The 22826-nt window shown below is 35.9% G+C and overlaps 1 protein-coding gene across 1 annotated transcript in view; it reads left to right on the plus strand.

Annotated features, from left to right (window-relative positions):
* Positions 1 to 5386: 5386 nt before the first annotated feature.
* ptgfrna (prostaglandin F2 receptor inhibitor a) overlaps positions 5387 to 22826 on the plus strand; it is a 28758-nt gene continuing 11318 nt past the window's right edge. The window contains exons 1-3 of the mRNA XM_073845019.1: positions 5387 to 5661; positions 7942 to 8313; positions 13698 to 14114. Coding sequence (XP_073701120.1) covers positions 5613 to 5661; positions 7942 to 8313; positions 13698 to 14114 — 838 coding nt within the window. The 5' untranslated portion in view covers positions 5387 to 5612. The remainder of the gene's footprint in view (positions 5662 to 7941; positions 8314 to 13697; positions 14115 to 22826) is intronic.

The raw sequence follows: 22826 nt of genomic DNA on the forward strand, positions 1-22826 counted from the left end.
CTAATAGACAAATAACTGAAGAGTGAATCATTCACGTAGTTTCATTTGGAAATAATTTATCGTCACACAGTAAAATAGGCCTACATTCCTTCTCTTAACTAAAAGAATTGAACATATAAAATATGAATTGAACATATTTTATTTTGTTTAGTCTAATTAATAGACTATACTATATAAATATTAAACTGTTTTACTGAGAAATGAATCATTCACGTAGTTTCATTTGTAAATGAAAACATGCTCATTTATCGTCACACACGGCCATAAATACAATCAAAAAGTCAAAACGTAATTGGCATAATTGTCAGGCGTTAAAAATAAATAGCCCTAACCAGGTATTGAAATAATAATAACCTATAATAAGAATAAATAATAAGTGATTTAGAGCTATCTACTTTTTTCTTTATTGTGAATCGCTTAACCTAAACAACTTTATATATGCTATTTGGCATATATTTAGCAAATATTGTGAACTACAATTATGCCAATAAAGTTCTGACTTTATGATTGTATTAATGCCCGTGTGTGACCATACGATTTACAAATGGAACGTGAATGATTCACTCGACAATGAAACACTATATAGGTTATAATTAGACTAAAAATGAATATATGCCATATAGTATAATCAAAGCTTTAATGGCATGTCAGCATTTATCATTTAGATTCGGAATGTTAAGAGATCGAAATTAAGGGGGACATACTGAATATAAACGAATAATACATTTATTACAGAAAAAAAGAGGATCAATTAATGGATAAGACTTAAGGATGCATAAAATGTTTCTTGCAGGGCTATTTAATTTGAAGTACTTATATGTAATAAATTCTTGATAAACTTTTGAATGCTGTCTACATCGCGCACAGACATTCGCATATACAGCATTGCCTATTGTTAATATATAACTTAATATTTCATTAATTTCTATAACAATTAATATAAACATTTCTTAACTCAAAATAAAAAATATTAATAAACCTGTCTCTGATAATCCTGGGTTATTGTCACGCAGGTTTGTTTATGCATTAAACATAAGGATGTCGTTACCTCGACAAAATGATCTTGTGGCCTCGACCTAATATGACGTTCCCAGGAATTAATATCTCGTGGCAATGACAAAAAGTAATATGATGTTCCCACGAATTCACATGTGTGGCCACGACAAACATAAGTGAACCGAAGGTGTCCCCTCCAGGTTACCATACCTTTAAGTTTTCAGCCTGCTCCAGTCCAGTGCGTTACATGACTGCCCCCTACTGATCATGTCTTTCCTGTGTCAGAGCATTTTCTAGGATCCTTCGCAATACACCGGCGTCACGCGAGACCACTTTACTTCCCGCGCGCATTTTAAATGGCCAGATCTGTACATTGTTTTTGTGGGAAAAATAAAATCTATTCATTACCATGTATATTCTCAAATATTTTACATCACAACACACTTATGTATATACTGTCTGTAGTAAGTGTAACACTGAACAAAAAAGGCCTAAGTCATTACGATGAATGGAGAAGTGTGTTTTACATTGAGCACGTCAGTGTTCAACTGGTTCTTATAAATGTCTATTGATATGATGGTTTGTGTGTGTCATTTGAAAACAAAATACCATTTTGAGAAGAAATAACATTGTTTTGAATGTGAAGTTTAATTTTGCAGGAGAATTGAGAGGTTTTGCCCATTGTGTGTGTGTGTGTTTGGATTTGTGTGTAGAGTTCTGAGAATATGAGGCATGTTTTCAGAAAATGTGTGTTAACAATAGAGAAAAACTGTAAATGATTTGACTGAGAGAAAGGGGACCCCCTGGTGGTTCAGGGACTCTATGCAACTTGTGTACTTTACTTAATGTAATTTAGCATTACATTTAATTGCACATTTGTTTTGCAAGAGGAAAGAAGTCTAGCATTTCTTTTTCTAAAAGTAATGTGTTATAATGCGTTACTCCCTAAACCAGTAAAAAAAAAAAAAAAAATCTATTTTTAGCTGTACAAAACTGTCAGACCCATACAGTTAACAAATGGCCGTAGCCACTTTTACAGGACGAATACGTTAGATTTACTGTAGTTTAACTACTAACTAAATAATGAGTTTGGCAAACGAGATTCTCCCGCTCAATTCAATCCAAGAAACACTGCAGATTATTACCACTAGAGGGAGTTTAAGGTCAATCTATGTTGGATTCACGATATTTAGGACCTCATTTGGTATAGACACTACAGTAGTTTCTCTACTTTCTCCATCTCTCTTCCTTCCTCAGCAACATTAGAACATCATTGTGAAATAACAGCAGGTCACAACAAATGTATCAAATATTTGGCCTGCAGATATGAGCAAGCTTATGCATCTACACATTTTGATCATATTTATTTCTACAAGATGAGGCAGAACAACTCTACTCTGTCTCTCCTGACAGAAATGGCACAACTGAATGCTAGGAGTTGATCAGTATTTTAGTTTAAAATGAGTACAAAGTGTCTCCTGAGTGAATAAGATCATTAAATAGACCAAAATGCAATAGTTTGATCGACAGCCCGCTGTCATTCGTCACTGTGGCAGAAGTATTCATGTTTGCGTATGGTAATCTGGGTTGTGCTGGTGTGGTAAATCCAGCACAGAGTCAACTAGCTGGTCTTTTGTTATGTAGGCATGTCTGAAGGGTGTGCCGTGTTTGCTCTGAAAGCACTAATACCGGGAGGAGCTGTTCTCAATGAAGGTCTGCAGGAACTGTGAAAAGAAGTGTGATTGTACTTTAACGAATTTCGGCTTTATGATCATGCTGTGCTCGCGTGTGTCGCAGTAAGTCACTGCAGTGTGACTGAGGTCCTGAGCCAACAACCATATGCTCTGCATCAACAAGTAAAAATAGCACACACAACGACTTCAACACAAGTGGCTTACCAAAAGGTATAATGACCTTTGAGCCTTAACCCTTGCTAACCTCATCACCTGACCTCAGAACATCCTCAGTATTTGAAATGTTTGCACACATTTATACAAACAAATGTTTTAATATTTTAATAAGGTCTTTAATAATTGTCTGTCTGTGTGTACTCAGTGGGTATATATACGCAGATTTACAGTGGGATCCAAAAGCCTGAGACTATTCATGATTATGCTTCTATTTTGCAATAGTTTATATTTTAATACAGGATTGTTTATAACAAATTAGACCTTGTATTAGATAAAAGAGTAGATTTTTACTAGATTTAGTAGATTTTAAATAAAACATCATACAAATAAAGATTATCAGTAACAGTTTTCCATATAATATTCACTACTGCAATGCTGAATTGTAGAAACAAGCTAGAGTTGTATACAGAAGCTATACAGCAGATATTAAATGCATTGAGGAAAAAAAGAAGAACAAGAATAGTTTTAGTTTACTTAAATGTAAAGTTAAAGTTTCTTAAACGTTGATGGTATTGGTCCCAGCAGATTGTGTGGAGCTTCAAAGCTCACATAGGTACAGAGAAAATTAAGGTTCATCAACTTAAGAATTTTAAAATCTTTCATTTTTAGAATTTGGTATGTTTTGTTTTGCTTTAATAACAGCAGCACCTGAGTTGCATAAACTCCACAAGTTTACGTTTTTAAACCTGATTATGCTGCACGATTTGAGAATTATCTGAATTACATTTTGTGATCCTCAAAGCAAGAGCATATTATTACTGGTGCAAAGAGTTAATGAAGAAAAAATATAAGCAAATACTCCTTTAAGCACTGTTAATTTGTTACCAAGGTTTTGGCTAATTAAAAAAGATTTAAAAAGTACAAATATAGTATAATATAGTATATATATATATATATATACTATTTAAATGTTTTATTATATTAATTAATATTTATTTATTTGTAATATTTTATTTTAAAATATTTATATATAAAAAACAAATTTGTGATTTATGCAATAATGTAATTTATAATCACACACTCACTTAAGCACAATTTATTTGTTACCAAAGTTTTGGCTAAAAATAAAATAAAATAATGTTTATTATCATTGAATATATTGAATTTTATGTTTAGTACCTATGCATAATATTAAAATTTTAATTATATATGCAGATTTAAAATGTTTTAATGTTTTATTTTTAAATATTTATATGAAAACAAGACTTTTTATGTAATGTATGTAATAACTGCACATTCCCTCGAGCACTGTTCATTTGTTACCAAAATTTCAGCTAAAAAAAATAAAATAAAACAAAACAAACAAATAAATAAAATGTGACCCTGGACCACAAAACCAGTCTTAAGTTGCTGGGATTTATTTGTAGCAATAGCCAAAAATACATTGTATGGGTCAAAATTATAGATTTTTCTTTTATGCCAAAAATCATTAGAAAATTAAGTAAAGATCATGTTCCATGAAGATTTTTTTTTGTAAAATTCCAACTATAAATATATCAAAATGTAATTTTTGATTACTAATATGGACTGTTAAGAATTTAATTTGGAGAAACTTGAAGGGGATTTTCTCAATATTTTGATTTTTTTTTTTTTGCACCTATCCTAACAAACCATATATCAATAGAAAGCTTATTTATTGAGCTTTCATAAGATGTATACATCTCAGTTTTGTAAAATTTAATCTTATGACTGGTTTTGTGGTCTAGGGTCACAAATGTACATTAGTAAATACAAAATGAGTTACTACATTAACAAAACAAAATACATAAGAGTTTCAATCCATAAAAATAAATAAATAAATTACACCACCACCAATAAATACAAATAGTTCATATTATAACTAAAATACCATATCATAAAACAATATTGACTGAAACGTCTGTATCAAAAAACAATAAAAACAAACAGAAAAAACAGTGCAGTTATATTTTTTCCTTTTCATTTAGTCTGCTTCTTAAAAAATTATGCAGTTGTTTTACCACTTACTGATGCAAAGAGTTCACATAAATATAATTAGAATACAGAATATAGAATAACTTCTTTCCATTAAAAAAAATCTAAATCCTAAAACATTTAGTTTATTCAAAGTAAATAAATAAATAATTTAATCTTTGGGTTTCACTATATTTATGCATTAATGTATGTAGGTATGCTTGCAGTCGATGAAGGATGAAAAGAGCATCAGAGATGAAAGGACACATAATGAGGACGATTTCTTGCCATAAATGATTCATTCTGCACCGTTCTGAGAACATGTGAGCATATAAGTGGGTGGTTCGGGGGTCTCTCTGGACGTTTTGAGTTATTTTGGGAGATAATTAGTGCCTGTATTCTGCCTGCACCGTCACGACTCAGCGCTGCTCAGCAACGGGTGCGGCGGTACTTCACCTGCGGCGAACAGCTCGGCAGTGTCCCCTCCCTTATCCAACACAGGGAAAAGGTCCACACACTCACACGCACACACACATCCACTTCCGGACACGACTGTGCCAATCCAACCCTCTGTCCTGAGTTTTATCATGCAGCATGCGCAGATCTACCACCATTCACAACGCTAAAGGACTAAACAGCGCGACTCTCGCAAAACTTAATTCAACTTTAGTGCCGGGAGAGACTCGTTCACCGCCCTCACAGGAGGATTTCACACTCTCTGCCCGGTTTGAATGACAAAGGCGATCCCGTGGGAAAATCACGCGCCTTCACAAAATGGATAAAGGAGCGGGGCTCCGTCCTGTGATTTTGTTTATTGCTCTTGGTAAGTTGACTAGTTCTTGATTAGGAGACGCCTGTTCTCATTATGTTGAGGTAACAAGGAGGATTGGTTTATAAAATGTGTGTGAAAAGTATATGTTTGTATTTAATTAGTTTAGATAACAACAGCAACGTTTGGTATACATGGTGTCTTTATTATAAATTCTTAATATGCCTGTTTATTGTATTATTTTATGATAAAATCAGTCAAATTCTTCTGTCAAATGAGAAGGTGTGTACAGTTTTTACAATTCATATCAGTTTATATAGGCCAGCTACTGCTAACCAACATTACATTGGTCTGTTAATTCTTCTTCTTTTAAGAAAGTTTTTATTGCTTTCCCACCACTGTAAATCCCTAAAACCATCCTTCATAGCTAAGTTATTGTATATGTGATGTACAGTGTGAATGCTCTAGGTCTCAGTTGTCTAATATTGCCTACATGCCAACCACCAGCGTTTAGCATCTAAATTATTTTTTGAAGTGATCCAGTGGCTAGTTTAAGTGTAAAATGTTTACTGCAAACAGATATCACAAACCTGTTTTTCAAGAATCATGTGTACCTATATTAGTGGTTTTGCTTTAGGACTCAGCGCGTCAAGTGTCAAAATAGTTTGTACAAAAATGGACTTAATATCAGATATTTGAATTTAATAATATTACGTAGGAACTGTTTAAGTCCAACAGTATGCCAAAATTGTTACCCTGGACCACACAACCACTCATCAGGGTACATTTTTTTTTGGAAATTGAGATTTATACGACATCTGAAAGCTGAATAAATAAGCTAATATTTGGCCAAGAACCAACAATTTTGAATATCTGGAATCTGAGGGTGCAAAACAATCAAAATATTGAGAAAATCGCCTTTAAAGTTGTTCAACTGAAGTTCTTAGCATTGCATATTACTAATCAAAATTTTTATTTTGAAATATATACAGTAGGAAATGTACAAAATATCTTTATGATCTTTACTTAGTATCCCAATGATTTTTGGCATAAAAGAAAGAATTTTGACCCATACAAAGTATTTTTGGCTACTGCTACAAATGTACTACTTTAGACTGGTTTTGTTGTTTTGTTGGTCGCAATTATTAATAACAGGCACAGTTAAAAATGTACCAATTTAATTTAAAAGGGTTGCTTGAATTTCAGTTTCCATGCTTTTAACAGCTTATAATTGACAAAAAAGTAATTATTTATGATGAATATGAGGTTTACATTGAGAAACAGACTACATATGGTCCCTTCAATCTTAAATTGATACATGCTTTATTTCTGAGAATGAGGGAATGTCTTGCAGCATGTCTATGATGGCATTTTCCTAAAACCTGCTTCTGCCATGTGACGCAAATTTGTGCTAAAGTACTGTAGAGTTTGATTGGATATGTGACTTTTGACGTCAATGACAAAAGAAACAGGAAGCATTTTCTTCCTTTTTAAAAGACAATTAAAACCTGTTTTATTTTTCCATCATTGCAGTGCGTTATTGTAGAATTGCTGTTTAGTATTTTTGTACTGATATGCTTCAGCATGTTCCCTGGCACATTCAGTACACTCCCATTCGTTATCATGCATATAATCAGCTCGGATCTTCTTTCACTTACCAACTTTAAATGTGTCCTGTTTTAATACTACGTCAGGCTTGTTTTACAGTATATTTCACTAGTTTCTACTACGTTTGTCTGTTGTTTCTTTGGATTGAGTCTTCCACCTTACAAAAACAGCCAATCCCTCTTGAAGAGGCAAGTTGTTACATGTCGCCCTCTCTAAGTTTTGGTTTCTGTCCCTCTGCTCTTCTTTTCAGCTTGTTTCCTCCAGTGTAATGTTCCAGCTTATTCTTTGGCTTGTTCCATGTTAGTGAATTTTCTCTCTTCAGCTGCCATGCTGATGTAATTTGTCTCAGAGCACTTAATTCCCAACCCAATAAAATGTTAATATTCACTTTTAGATGAGGCGGCGTGTTTTCATTCCGGTGCTTTGAACTCATCCCTGACCTAATATGGTTATTTACAATTAACATTGCCATAAATAGACACATCTCTTTGAGGTCGTCTTTGTGCTAGTGCACATCTAAAAAAAAGTTTTAATGGATAAGCACATTTAATGTTTACGGTCTTGCTCTTCAGGGAAAAAAAGTGACTCATCATTCAGGATGACTGATACTATGTATTTGATCATACTTTTAGTTTTTTCCCGCCCAGTTTGCCAGTAATGTGTCTCACAGAACTCAAGGAAATAGTAAATAGTGTGTACCTGACATATCTTCTCTTCTTCTCTCAGTGTCGTTCTGTGAGGCCCGTGTGGTGAAGGTTCCAGGCGGTCCTCTGGTGCACGTAGAGGGGCAAGCTATCTCCATTCGCTGTGATGTGTCTGACTACGAGGGACCCCGAGATCAGGATTTTGAGTGGTCTTTGATCCTCGCCGGTGATAAAACCCTCTCGCTCATCTCCACCTTTGACAGTAATTTTGTGGACTCTTCAGTGAGGGACCGGGTTAACAGTGGTGACATCAGTTACAGTAAGCTGGGAGATGCCGTTGTTGAACTCAAATTCAAGAAGGTCAGAGCAACAGACAGTGGCGTCTATCGCTGCAGTACCCCGAGCACTGATTCGGTCATCAGCGGGAACTATCACGCCGATGTGGAGCTCAAAGGTGGGTCAAGCCTGCTAAGAAATTGTTTACTTTACTCTCAGCATCTTGTCACTGTACCAAGCATACATATGACTACTTTAAGGTACTAATATGCACCCTTTAGGGGTAAAGAAGGTACAGCGATGTCCATTTGAGTGCACTGCCCCAGTGTTTTTGCCCCTAATCAAAGAAAACCAAACTGAGATGATTAAAATACAAAGCAGGCTACTCCTACATGCACACTTCTTAACCCTGTACAGCCTGACATTATAAAGGGGTCCTTTTATGCTTTTTCACTTTTTGAGTTTTATTCAGTGTGTATGTTTAAACATTTACAAAGTTACAAATCTCAAAGTCCACTCCAAAGCAAGATATTTAGTTTTTTTTTAAAAAAATCTACTTTCAAGAACTACAATGAACTGCTCCTTTGGACTACAGTGTTTGTTTTCTGGATGCTATGATGTCACAATGCGGTCCATTATATCATATCATTTAAATAAATCCCACCTACGGAAATTCAAATCATTGGTGTGTGGAGAGGGACGAGGTGGGGGATTAGACTAAATTTAGCGATGTAGCATGGACAGCCACTTCTGGGATGCTTCAGCGAGCCTCAGGATGGTTGGTATAAATGCAAGCATTGACTAAAGTGTCCGCAAACTGCTCTGGTCATCGTGTCGGAGCAGTGCCGTTGACGTGTGCGGTATAGCGGATTGAAACACGCAGAGCCGTGGCTGACCAACACTACTGAAGTGTATTATTTACTCACCCTCTATGCATCCTAGTTGTATATGACTTCCTTCTTTCATACAAATGCAATCGGAGTAATATTACAAATTATCCTGGCACTCCCAAGCTTTAGAACGGCATAGACTTGTGTTTCTCTCCAACAGTCCAAAACAAGTCCAATAAAGTACATCGATCCATAATAAAAAGTGCCTCACATGGCTCCAGGAGAGTCAATAAAAGCCTCCTGTAGTGAACCGATGTATTTTTGTAAGAACAATATCCACATTTACAACATAAGAATCACTTTAATCTAGCTTGCGCTAACAGTGGTACACGGAACTTGCTGCTTTGGTAAGGGGCTTGGCAGGACTGAAACGCTGTCTAAGCTGTTCACCAATCGCAAGGCAGTGGGACTGCTAACCAATCACAACACATTTTGTTTTTCGGAAGGTGGGCCTTCATCAAACCTGGAACTAATCGAGCCATTTGTGCCAGCCTGGGGAGAAAGCTATTGTAATGCAAATTATGTGAAAAATAATGCCTTTTCAAACCGTTAAGCACCCCCAAAACAATATAAAGATTTTGTAAAAGAGCATAATGGGACTCCTTTAAATCATAAAAATAAATAAATAAAGTTCATACTCAAGGGGGAAGACAAAGCTCCAAGCTGAGCAAAAGTTGATGCAGTTGCTGATATTTATACAACTGAAAATAAGATAATAAGAATTCTGATAGCAATCAACTTGTGATTTAAATCAGTTAGATTTTTATAACAGTACAGAAGACTACTTGCATAAAATGCATATAAATATCAGCGGTCACTCTGTATCTCCCAGTATAATGTTTTATTAAGATGATATTTAAATGCTATGTTATATGAACATTTTTCTATAAGATATACAGTGTATGGTTAACCAAATAAACATGTTGCTTTAGTCCAGTAATGGGTTATCTTGAAATATTACTAAATATAAAACTTATTACATTTACATCATAAAAATCAGTAAAGATTTCACAGCAAAAAGACATTTGAACCACAAACTGAAGAGGGATTTTTTTTTACAATTATACTAAAACAGTGGTTCTCAATCCTGGTCCTGGGGGACCCCTGCTCTGCACATTTTGCATGTTTCCCTTATTTAACACCTGATTGAGATCATCAGCTCATGAGGAGAGAGATCCATGAACTGAACTAATCAGCTAATGATCTCAGTCAGGTGTGTTAAATAAGGGAGACATGCAAAATGTGCAGAGCAGGGGTCCCCCAGGACCAGGATTGAGAACCACTGCACTAAAAGGCTTTTTACTTGCTAAGAAGTATAAACTATCAACCAGATGACAGATGGCGTGTAAAAGATTAAGTATTCTTTCAGCAAAGTTTTGGTGATGTTGATTTATTTAGAGGCCTTAGAAAATGTGTATCAGATATGATACAGTAGGCTTTACAAAGATAAACAAGGTTGCACTGAAAGTTTAAATGGAATGTGATGCACTGCAAGGCTTGTAGACAAAAATACAAAGACTTTGTTCTGTCGACTAGAGTAAAAGCCCTTGGAGCTTAAAGGATAACTATTGCCAAAATGCAACCTGGGCTTTTTTTTTTTTTTTTTACTGTAAACGAGACAAACTTATATCTAAAAGCATAATTATGACAAACGAGCCGTTTTTGAGATTGACCGTGATTTTGTTTTGTGGTCAATGGCCGGTGAATGGGAGTTCTAGGGGCATAAATTTGAGCGCATCACAATCGATATTTTTACAACACTAAGAAGGCTTGACACCATGAAACTTTGCTCGAAGTATCGCCTGGGTCTCTACACATGAACTCCAGCATTGAGAACATTGTGTACACAGAGTTTACTAAAAAGAAAGGTTTTGAACAACTCACTTACACTGTTTGGGTTTCCGCTCGCGGCCGTCTTGCCAGTCAAGAAGTGTCGATCTCCGAATGTGAGGAGAGTAAAGATGGATAGCTCCTAAAGCATATTTCCATATAAATGCACGGCTAATTCGTTGTTTTGTCACAAGTGAAAAACAAAATTAACCTTCTAGTTGTAAAAAGAGCCTCATATAAGCCTAATATTTCGTCCTATGGAGTCCATTCATTCGCATTCGGAGATCGACACTTCTTGACTGGCAAGACGGCTGCGAGTGAAAACACAAACAGTGTAAGTGAGTTGTTCAAAACCTTTCTTTTTAGTAAACTCTGTGTACACTAACAATGTTCTCAATGCTCGAGTTCATGTGTAGAGACCCAGGCGATACTTCGAGCAAAGTTTTATGGTGTGTCGAGCCTTCTTAGTGTTGTAAAAAAAATATAGATTTTGATGCGCTCAAATTTATGCCCCTAGTACTCCCATTCACCGGCCAATGACCACAAAACGAAATCACGGTCAATCTCAAAAACAGCTTGTTTGTTGTAATAACTCTTTTAGATATGAGTTTGTCTAATTTACAGTAAAAAAAACAGCCCAGGTTGCATTTTGGCAATAGTTATCCTTAAACGGATGAGCTCTGAAGGTCTGAAGGCTCTTCTCCACTTTTGGAGATGGACAAAGTGAACTCTTCCACACCAAAAAAGGAAAATAATAGTACAAGCAGAACACCGGACATCACAGGGGACATAAAATATGAGATCAATAGATCAAAGTCTTTAATTAAACGTTACATTTGATCTGACTACTTTACATTATATCTGACTGATTCCAGTGTCTTGGTGAACTTTTCCTTTCATTTTATGTTTATTTTGCCTCTGGGAATTGTTTGATGCCCTAGTGAAGACCATTAAGGAAGCAGTCACTATTAGGAAATTCCCTAAAACTAAAGTCAAAAGAGAGCCTTCTTCACTGTGACACTGAGAGACACAGAGTGTGAGAAAAGTCAAGGTTCAATTCAAATGGCCTCTTAGTGCTTTTTAAGCTGATGTGATGTACAGATATTAACCAGACGATTAACTAGAAGCAAAACCTATTTTTCCTGTAACAAACACACAAGTAGAAATTATGAGTAAATAAGAGTGATAAGCTAAGTGTTCGTTCAGCTGGAAAACAGATATAAATGTTCTGTTAGGGGTTCATGTGATGAGTTTGGGAAGTCTCTTTATTTCTAAATACTTATATGTTGACAACCTGGGAACTAAGTGTGATTTATGTATTTGCATGTTCATTTGAACATGCTGCAGGATCAGTGTAATATGTAAAACACTATGTCTGCAGTTCTACGTTCACACATAACAAGGACATTAAACTATATTTGTGATTAGTGTTAAGGTATAAAACTACTGTAAAAAAGTGTGCGGTTGGTATGATTTCCAAATGTTTTTGAAGGAAATCTCTTTTGCTTACCAAGGTTTTATTTGTTTGGTCAGAAATGCAGTCAAAATTGTAAAATTGTGAAATATCATTATATTTTAAAATGGCTGTTTTCTATATAAATACAGTTGAGGTCAGAAGTTTGCATACACCTTGCAGAACCTGTAAAATGTTTATTATTTAACCAAATTTAGAGGGATCATAAAAAATGCATGTTATTTTTTTATACAGCACTGCCCTGCATAAGATATTTCAGGTAAAAGACGTTTACATGTAGTCCACAAGAGAAAATAATAGTTTAATTTATAAAAATTACGCTGTTCAAAATTTTACTTGATTCTTAATACTGTGTTGTTACCTAAATGATCCACAGCTGTGTTTTTGTTCAGGTCCCACAAATTATTTGTTTTTTTTTAGCATTTTTGTGTTATTTTAAACCCTTTCCAACAATAACTGCATGATTTTGAGATCCATCTTTTGACACTGAGGACAACTGAGGGACTCATATGCAACTATTACAGAAGGCTGAAACGCTCACTGATGCACCAGAAAGAAGCATCAGTAAGCGTCCCAGAAGACTTTTTAATTTTATTTTAAAGGTATATGGTATTTTGGTAAAATAAGAAAAAATGTGTACATTCTGTTCAAAAGTTTACACCCCTGGCTTTAAAATCATTGTTTTCCCTTCTGGAGCTTCAGTGAGCATTTGAACCTTCTGTAATAGTTAAAAATGAGTCCCTCAGTTGTCCTCCGTGTGTAAAGGTGGATCTCAAAATCATACAGTCATTGTTGGAAAGGGTTCAAATACACAAAAATGCTGAAAAATCTAAGAATTGATGTGACCTGAAGTATTTTTCTGAAGAACAGCAGGCCGTTTAACAGTTCAGGACAAACAAGGGACTCATGAACAACTATCACTAAACAAACAAACAAACAAACAAACAAAAAACAGCTGTGGATCATTCAGGTAACAACACAGTATTAAGAATCAAGCGTATGTAAACTTTTGAACAAAGTAATATTTATAAATTCATCTATTATTTTCTCTTGTGGACTATATGTAAATGTATTTTATGTGAAATATCTGATTCAGATCAGTACTAAATAAAAAGCAGATTCTGCAAGGTGTATGTAAACTTTTGACCTCAACTTTACTTATTTATTTTTTGAGTGGCTGGACGAAGATAGCAATACTGTGAGTTTGGGGTATGGTTACCTGTTTGTCCTAACAAGGATGAAAAATGGTTTATTGAAAACTTTGACCATTAATTTTAGCAAGTCTGTTTGGTGATGTGGAAATCACACACCTTTGAAATCTTCCAGCCTCTTTCCTGCCTCCTTTAAAGTGTCATTTGTTATGTCTAGTGATCGGGGACAGTCTGAAGGTGGCTCCAGCCATTTCCAAGTCAGCAGTGACTGAGGGAGAATCAGTGGAACTTCATTGCACCACGACACGGGGCTTCACAGAGCACACCTTCCTCTCCGTTACCTGGTCCGTCCGGAAAGGGAGCAGCCCGTTGGAAGAAATCTTGACATTTGGGCCGGATGATAAGATCAAAGTCGGACGCAACTACACTCAGCGTTACACAGATGGCGGAATTCAGTTGGACCTTCGTGGAGGTGGTTTTTATGGGCTGGTCCTAAAAAGATCACTGCCATCAGACCAAGGGGAGTATGTGTGTATGGCCCAGGAGTGGGTGAGGCAGGGTGAAGAAGGAAAAAATTGGCGTAAGATTCTGGAGAAGTCTGAGGAAATGGGAAAGGTTGTTGTTACGCCCACAGGTGAGTCACGTCTAATTTTCTATTCCCTGCTTTGTGAGTCTGTAGATTGTTATTACAAATATCGATGATGACTCCATTAAAAAAAAATACAGTAGTTGGTATTATGGTGAGCCCATGAGTCATAGCTTTCTGTTAAAATGTGCAGTGCTATCACAAGATATTTTCCATTTTTGATGACTTGAAACATTGAAGAAAATTAGGGATGCACCGATCCGTATCGGCCGATCACTTGCGCGTTTTGTCAGTAAAGCCGGTTCTGTAATCAGCGGTAAATGCCATCAGTTGCGTGATTTCACGTTGAGCCGTATATACTACACACAGCCGTTGTTCACTGACGAGCTGCGCACATTCACACTGATAATGAACATTGATTTGCGCAGCTCGTTGGTAAACAACGGCTGTGTGTAGTATATACGGCTCAACGTGAAATCACGCACCTGATGGCATTTACCGCTGATTACAGAACCGGCTTTACTGACAAAACGCGCAAGCATGATCGGCCGATTCATATCGGTGCATCCCTAAAGAAAATGTGACTGCATTTCCAGTTTGATAACACGGAGCACAACAATGATGTCCACTTTTATTTAATGTCCTTGCCTCAGTTCTTAAACTGTTTTTATATTCATATTAAAAGCTGATGCAAAAAAAAGTTTTAGCAATAAGCTCAAAAGTAGTTTGAGTAGTAGTAGTTACTGTTGCTACATCCATCAAACCATGGTGCTCTCACACCACACATCATTCATGTTCTTAGACAGTGAAAAATACATTGCGGAGCAAAGACGACACTGACAACGCAATGACAAAATTAAAATTTAAAATTTTGTCATTTAGGAAATGTAGGTAATAAATTCCATTTTGTTGGTCAGCCAAATGGAAGATTCAGCTTTATAATTGGTCAGATTGTCTGTCAATCAAATACCATCAGCAAATTCTGTCACTGGTTGATTTATGGGTAATGTAGTTCTTCAGCAGAAATGATGGTGTTTAACCTAAATTGATTAATTAATTACAATTAGAAATCACAATGTGTTAGTACTTCTGGAACCTGATTGATGCTTAGTCAATCACAGAATGCCCTCTAATAACCACTAAGGAGCAAACCATCCTTTAAACTGTAAAATATTGAGTTCAGTTAAAAAAAAACAAAAAACACACAACCAGCTGGAATGCATTTTTGAGTTTAAGTCTCAACTTGAGGAGTACTTTTTGTGTATATACATGTTTTTACATTGTACTTACATATTTTTAATAACCTAAATGTGATTACATTTGTAATTAATTTCTGTAATTACCACTGTTGATCCATCCTTTACAACCTAACCCACCCTTAAACCTAGTACCCATACCACCAAACCTGTCCCTAACCTTACCCATATCCCGCCTTAATAGAATCCAAAGTGTTTTGAAATACAATATGACCACATTAAGTACATTGTACTTTTTTTTTTTTTTTGATGTAAGTACATAATACTTAAGGCAACCTAATATAAAGTGTGACCGCAAAATGTTTTGACCAAACACAAAACATTAAAATAATGTGCACTGTGTGCCAATGACCATGCTTACAGTAACAATATGAGGTTCGAGCTTCGCCTTTATAGCTTTATTTTTACAAACTCATGCTGTCCAGGTTAATAGTGTTACAATATGTACACTTCATAAATCTATTCCATGTTAAATATAAACAATATTGATGCTCAAATCAAGTAAAGACTTGCAGTGATAGCATAGTGGCAGTTATAAACAAGGTGGAGTTCCACCTCAAAGTTATTTGCAGAACTAAGAGTGATCAAACTGAGCATGCTCAGTAGACTCAGTTTAACTTTCAACATCAAACTTGACATAAGTTCATACTATTAAAAATTACTTTTTGCTCATACATTACAAATTGATATTGTTTACTTTATTTGACAATTAGCAATTTATCAGCCTGATAGACTGAACAGATCTTGTTTTTTTCTGCAGATTCATTAAAATTGTTCTTTTCAGTCTGGAATGTGCATTTTGAGAGCAGTATGCATTAGAAAGTCAGTACACATACTTTAGGTTTGCCGTCTGAGCCTGAGCTTAGCATGGTTGTCTGGGTTACAGAAACCATTACTTTCACTCTTTTTAATTTATGCTGGGATTTGTAAGAGAAATTATTGCCTGTAGACACCAGGCAGGAGACAATGCCGCTTTCTAAGTCCCTGTTATTATGAAGCAGTATGAACAATGATAGCAGACTCTAGGGATTTCTAGACTGTAGCTGTGACCTTTTTATAGTATTTTATTAAAAGCACTTCAGCCTATCCAAGTTCTTTCATGTGGCTCGCACTTCAGCAAATGTGTTCATTTTTATCTCAGCTTGACTTGAAGTTGTAAAGAGTCCATGAGGGATTGCAAATATTGGCAGTGATTCAAAGTCAGAATGTCTAAGGATGCTCAATGTATAGCTACAAAAGGATAAAGAGTCCTATTGAAGCAGTCCATACTCTGGGTTTGTTCCTTTCTGAGTCTTCTAAGTTCATATATATATACGATAAGTGTGATCGTTTTGGTCTGTATCCGTCGTTCTTCTCTGATTTACTTCACCCCTGTCCTCCCATTCGTTGTCAAGATAACATTTGGATTGCCTCATTCCTTCTAGTGTGCAGATCACACCATCTTACTAGATAGCTTATAGTCTACTGACAACACAACATGCATGGAAAATTGAACGATAAGTTTGCGTGTCAGTTGCTAGCATAAGTAATCACTTTTTTATGTTTCTATCTCTGGCTTACTCACAGGACCAGAAACTCCCTCAGGGAATAGAAAGTCCCAAACACTTCCAGACGTGCAAACGCAGCATACTCTACCTTGCCCTTCCCTACTTTACTATGTAAGATTACTAGATGCCTGCTGTCAAAAGTACCAAAGAGAGTTCTGGACAAAGTTTTAACAGCGGTGTGTTTGTGGGTAATTGAGTCAGTTTAGTTTGCCGTTGGCACTGATGTTATCTCTGACCCTCTCACCGGCCTCCAGGGATGTTTGAAGTTTACTAAGCAAACAGAGTCATTGGCTGCCCTATCTCAGTGTACTACATTTCACCCTTCATAAATGGAAAGCAGATCTTGGTGGCAGTGTTTTAGAAAGTTGTATTTGATAATGCGAAAGCAAGTTTAATGACTTTATTTGAAGACTCCCGTATCTCGCATTTCTTCACGTGACTTATGAATCCGTTTCATTTTTGTTCAGTTCAGTGTTGGAGTAAATTAACTCTGTGTGTCTGTGCATAGTTCACTCTGGTTTTAGCAGAGGTGGATAATCTCTAACGTGTTGTTTGTCTATGAATGATTGATCCAGTTCTTTTCCTGGTGTACTTGACAGTTACAGTGGCTCAACTAATGTAAGGGAAGGAAGATTCAGTTTGTAAGGCTTTGCGGTGTCATATGATAGCAGGAGAAATAAACATTTATTGTTTTGCATATTTAAAGTAGGGCTGGGCGGTATAGGTAGCTGACAAACGGTTTGTGTTCTAGCTTTTTTTTTTTTTTTTTAAATGGTCATGTGTTGTGACTAATTTTGGAAAGTACAAAAGTACAACATGAGATCATGACAATGGCATGCTATTTAAATAGTTTTGCATGTCGCACTGGAGGATATTTCAAAGTGTTAAGCTATTTTGTTTACAAAAGGTACATTTTATTTTTTAGCATTCACTTATCTAATGCCACTTCCAAATGAGGAACAACACAAGCTGTTGTTTATAAGAGTCAACAATATCTGTGGTACACAATGTCTGATCTAATGATGGAAATGTACCTGTGGGAACTTCGCAAGATGCTTTTGTGACATATTTGATGTGAAATGTCCACTGAGTGGCGCTAAAAACAGTATTTGTTTTTTTTTTCCATAGAACAGATGAACTTACATATGGTGCGTTTTATGTGGCATTGGTTTTGTATGCGTCACTGCAGTTCTGACTTGGACACTTCTTGGACAAGTCAAATTCTGTACTGGCTGAGCTATCGAACAAGCTTCCCTGATAGCACACATACATCTAGGAGACATCTATTTGACGTCTGTATTTACATCTGCAAGACATCTGTAAGACGTAGTTTTGATTAATATTGGACGTTTCCTATCAGATGTCAAATAGACGTGTATTAGATGTCTTTAGGATGTTTATGAATTAGAATGTATGTGAAACTGATATCTTACAGACGTCTTCCAGATGTTTGTACACAGCAAATGCTTTCCAGATCAAGAGATCTTTAACAGACATCTTGCAGATGCATGTGTGCTATCTGTGTTCAAAAAGTGTTCATTTTTGTTGGAAACAGTACTTATTAGTACGTAATTCGCATCTTGTGAAAAGGTTTCCACAGGTAGCCTACGTTTTCATCATGAGACCAGGTAGCGATTTAAAAGTAAACTTTTACATTTAATAAGCATAATTTACTAATTATCAATCTTTCAATTCTCTGGTGTCACTCCTCAGGAAATAATATTTTTAATTAACTAATTACTTAATTATTTTCCTAAGCTTCAAAATATCTTTGAATTTCTTCCTAGATAGCACAAGTAAGTCTGCAAGACACAGCATCTGCTGTGTACAAACATCTGGCAGAGGTCTTTAAGATGTCAGTTTTACATTTATTCTAAATCATAAACATCTTAAAGACATCTCATAGACGTATATTGGTCATCTGATAGGAAACTTCCAATAGACGTATTGCAGATGAGCAAACTATGTCTTGCAGATGTCAAATAGGTGTCTCCGAGATGTACATGTGCTATCAGGGTTCGGCATCCTGTCCTGATTAACTACATTTCCAGGAATTCCCGGGAGAGTGCACAATTTTTGAACAGTGAATAAAACAGGAAATTTGTGAGTCACTTCACATCAGTCAGGACTCGCTGATAATGAATAATTAATGAGTCTTTGCTGAAAATGTCTCATGGGTAAACATAACTATTTTATGAGGTGGCATTTTCATATGAATCACTGAAGTGAATAGTATGAAAACATACGAATGAAATCCGTATGAAATCCGCCAATTCACCAAAACATAAAATAGTTACAAACAGCAGTGTGAGACTGTGTTAAAACACCCTAATTTTGCTAATGTTATATTTATTCTATATTCAAGATGTCAGTCTCGCAACAGGACAACTAACACATTTTACTTACAGAAGTTAAAGAGCAGGTCATATTGTTTTTAAAGGATCCTAATATTGTGTTGGAGTCCCCTAACACATGTTTAAATGCATTTGAGGTCAGAAAACATTGTAATTTTCCCAGAATATACATTTATACATAATTATCTATAATTTCGAAACGGTTCGTTCAAATCAGTTTTGAGCATAATGTCTGTAAACCCCTCCCTTCCATAAGCCTACTCTGCTCAGATTTGCACAGAGAGGAGTGTTTGAGCAAGTTAGCAAGCACTACCATCTGTGTTGCCAAGTCAGCATTTGTTTTTGATGTTGAGGGTTGAAGCGACCCCAGTAACGTCATATTTAGCCCCTGGAATGTGAATTTACCAGGGGAACCCTGACAAAAAGCATGTATTTTACACCCCGGAACGCGATTTTTAAGTGGGACCCCCCTTGAAACGCAATTAGGCTAGTTTTGAGTAGCTAAACTGTAAACACTTTACAAAACCATAATGGTGAATACGTTAGCCAAGTGCTACATCAACTGATGAAACAATACAGTTTGCAGGTACACCAGCCTAACTCTCATCTCTTTCTACTGGTTCTTTTACTACTTGCATAACCCTATAACTGCTGGTGCAGCAAAATAAACGGCGATTTCTCAATGATTATAAAGTCTGTGCGTTACACTACATTTTTTATTAATAAATGAAGTAATTAGAACAACGACGGTCTACATTAATCAACACATAGTGGGGTTCACAGCAAATTATCAGAACTATTTCAGCAAGACAGTATTATCATGCTTTACCTGGAAACCTAGTCTCGCGTAGCCAGACCTTCAGACTGACGGCTAAAGGTCTGGAATTCATGGCAGCTTTCATTGGCCAAGGCCCGCCCATAAGGCCGATTGACCGACATGTCAAACAACCAATCACAGTTCGTTTCATTCAGCGTCAACAGACTGGCATGCAACAAGTCAGTCATTGAAATAACCAGCATCGGAAGTTAACGAAGAAGAGGGAGAGCAAGCAGTACGCCAGTAATTTGTTCGCGAACCTCGCAGATGTGTATAACAACAATGGAGTCTGCATAAGCACCTTTTAGCAAAACGCGAGTAAATCAGTCTGCGCTTTGTTTCCCGGCGGACCGAAAATAAACCCGGAAATCCGGTCAAATTCAACGAATCAGATGACGACTTCGACATTCCTGAAGTGTTTCCAGTTAAGTTTACCATATGCATCAGACATTTAGCCAACGTTCCGTGGGCGTGACGTCTGAGGATGAAACTACTGGAAACCTGATGCTGCACTAGGTGTACATCACATATCGGCACAAAAAAATTGATAATTTGAGCACTCACCTGAGAATGTACACATACGGTTTCAGTCGTACTTACATGTTGTGGTTTGGAGATGCTTGTTAGTCCAAATAAAGAAGATTAGAATCCAAAGGACTGAATTGTATTGCTGTGGTATTGTGGAATTTTAACCATTGATTCTTCACATCACCATCTTTTGGCAATGAGAACAAACTTTTTTTTTTCTTCGAAATATTCAAAAATATAAGACTCGTTAAGGCAATTCTGAGTCGACTCTTTCTTTTGAGAGACAATATCTTTATGTATAATGCACTTTTTTGATTAACAACTTTGCAGACTGTTTACATTTAAGGATAGCTACATTACAAACTGCAAAAGAGATATTTTTTGAAAACCCATATGACCTGCTCTTTAAGACTTTACAGTGACGTGAAATGTCTTCCATGATATAATATTTTGTATGAATGGACTGCAACTGGGAAAAGAGCATATCTGAGAAGGTTAATTTCTTAGCTTTGTTGTGAGGGAATGTGCTTTTTTTAAAGTTCCAGTAGCAAAGTCCTCCTTTCAAGTTCCTATCTTGAGGCCTTATTTCTGAAGCATTCCTTTGTCTCTCATTCTGATGGCTCATTGTGAAACATGCAGTGCACCATCACACTCCTTGCTGCCTTTCTTTTTTTTTTCTTCTCCATGTTCGCCGCTGGTGATACAATCATGTCAAGGATTTCTCTGCAACATGCTGCTTTATTTTTGAAGTTTTCTCCCTCAACGTTAAATGTTAATTAGTGTTTTGCATATTCTAACTGCACTGTGAATTCAGTTTGGGGATTTTCCATGTGGCAGGTTATTCAAAGCTATGCTACTAAATGCAGTGTGCACAAGGCTCAGACCTCTTTGTGAAAGCTATTTTTTTTTTTTTGCTTTTATATCCCAATGACAGTTGTTTTGTGAGATGTCTGTCTGTTTTTGAAGACACAGCAGTGCTAGAGGAAGTGCGTGCTTGTTATATAGTTTGATATGAGTCAGTTTAAGATAAGGAGTAGAGGAACTGGTTTAGCATCTGGGGAGACTAATTTTATAACTTCTGGTTCTTTGTCTTTAGGAGTACACTATTTACAATATAGAACTGAAAAAGTGTTTTCTTACCATGCAGACAGGTGTCTTTTCTCAAAGTAGACAACAGCTGGGTACAATGTGTGACTACAGTGGAATTGTGTGAGCTGGCCTGGTGTCAAATACACAAAGCCAGACCTGTGTGTGTGTGAGCTTACCAGAGCCTGAACAATGACAGCTGAAAATTGAGAGAATGTGCTCCCTTGCCCTTCCCTTCCTACCCAGAGACGAACTGGAAAACTAGGTCGACTACCATACCTCTGCAGAGACACTATGACTGAATGATATACCTGGAATGATTGTATCTGTGTTTTTCATTCTTTTGAGATTATTATTTTTTTTTTTTATGTATCTGATCTGGAATGGGTGAAGGGGTGACTATTTTTAGCAATCATTTTACCAAACGGTCATTTGGAGAAAAGATTCAAAAAGTTTAATGCAAGAAGTCAAATATGTTAAACAAGAAATAAAACACAATTTAGTTCAAATAAACAATGCATGATTTTTGATCAAACTTTTTTTTTTTAATTTATTAATATTATTATTTTATGGAAGCCTGTTTCCACTGTCAAATAAAAATTAAACAGCATTACAACTTTTTATTTCACAATTCTGACGTTTTCACGCAATTGCAAGTTTACATCTCACAATTCTGACTTTTTTTTTTGTCCGAATTTTATGATGTAAACTCACAATGGTGAGAAAATGTTAGAACTGAGAGATATAAACTTACAATTCTGACTTTTTTTCTCTGAATGTTGTGATGTAAACTCTCAATTGTGAAAAATAGTTAGAACTGAGCGATTTAACTCGCAATTCTTTTTTTCTCTGAATTTTGTGATGTAAACTCACAATTGAGAGAAATAGTCAGAATTGTGATATATAACTGCAGTTTTGACTTTTTTATGAATTTTTATCTCACAGTTGCACACAATTGCGAGTTTATATCTCACAATTCTGACTTAACTCTTTTCTGACTTAACAATTGCATAAAAAAGTGAATTGTGAAATAAAATGTTACTTTTTTAATTTGTATTCATTGGAGGAAACTGGCTTATATTTTTCACTAAATGAACAACGTTTTTGTTTACATGTGCACAAAGCTGACTTTTCAGCAGATATTACTTCAGTCTTCAATGTCACATGATCCT

Source organism: Garra rufa, chromosome 8, assembly GCF_049309525.1.
Source record: "Garra rufa chromosome 8, GarRuf1.0, whole genome shotgun sequence".
NCBI classification, from domain to species: domain Eukaryota; kingdom Metazoa; phylum Chordata; class Actinopteri; order Cypriniformes; family Cyprinidae; genus Garra; species Garra rufa.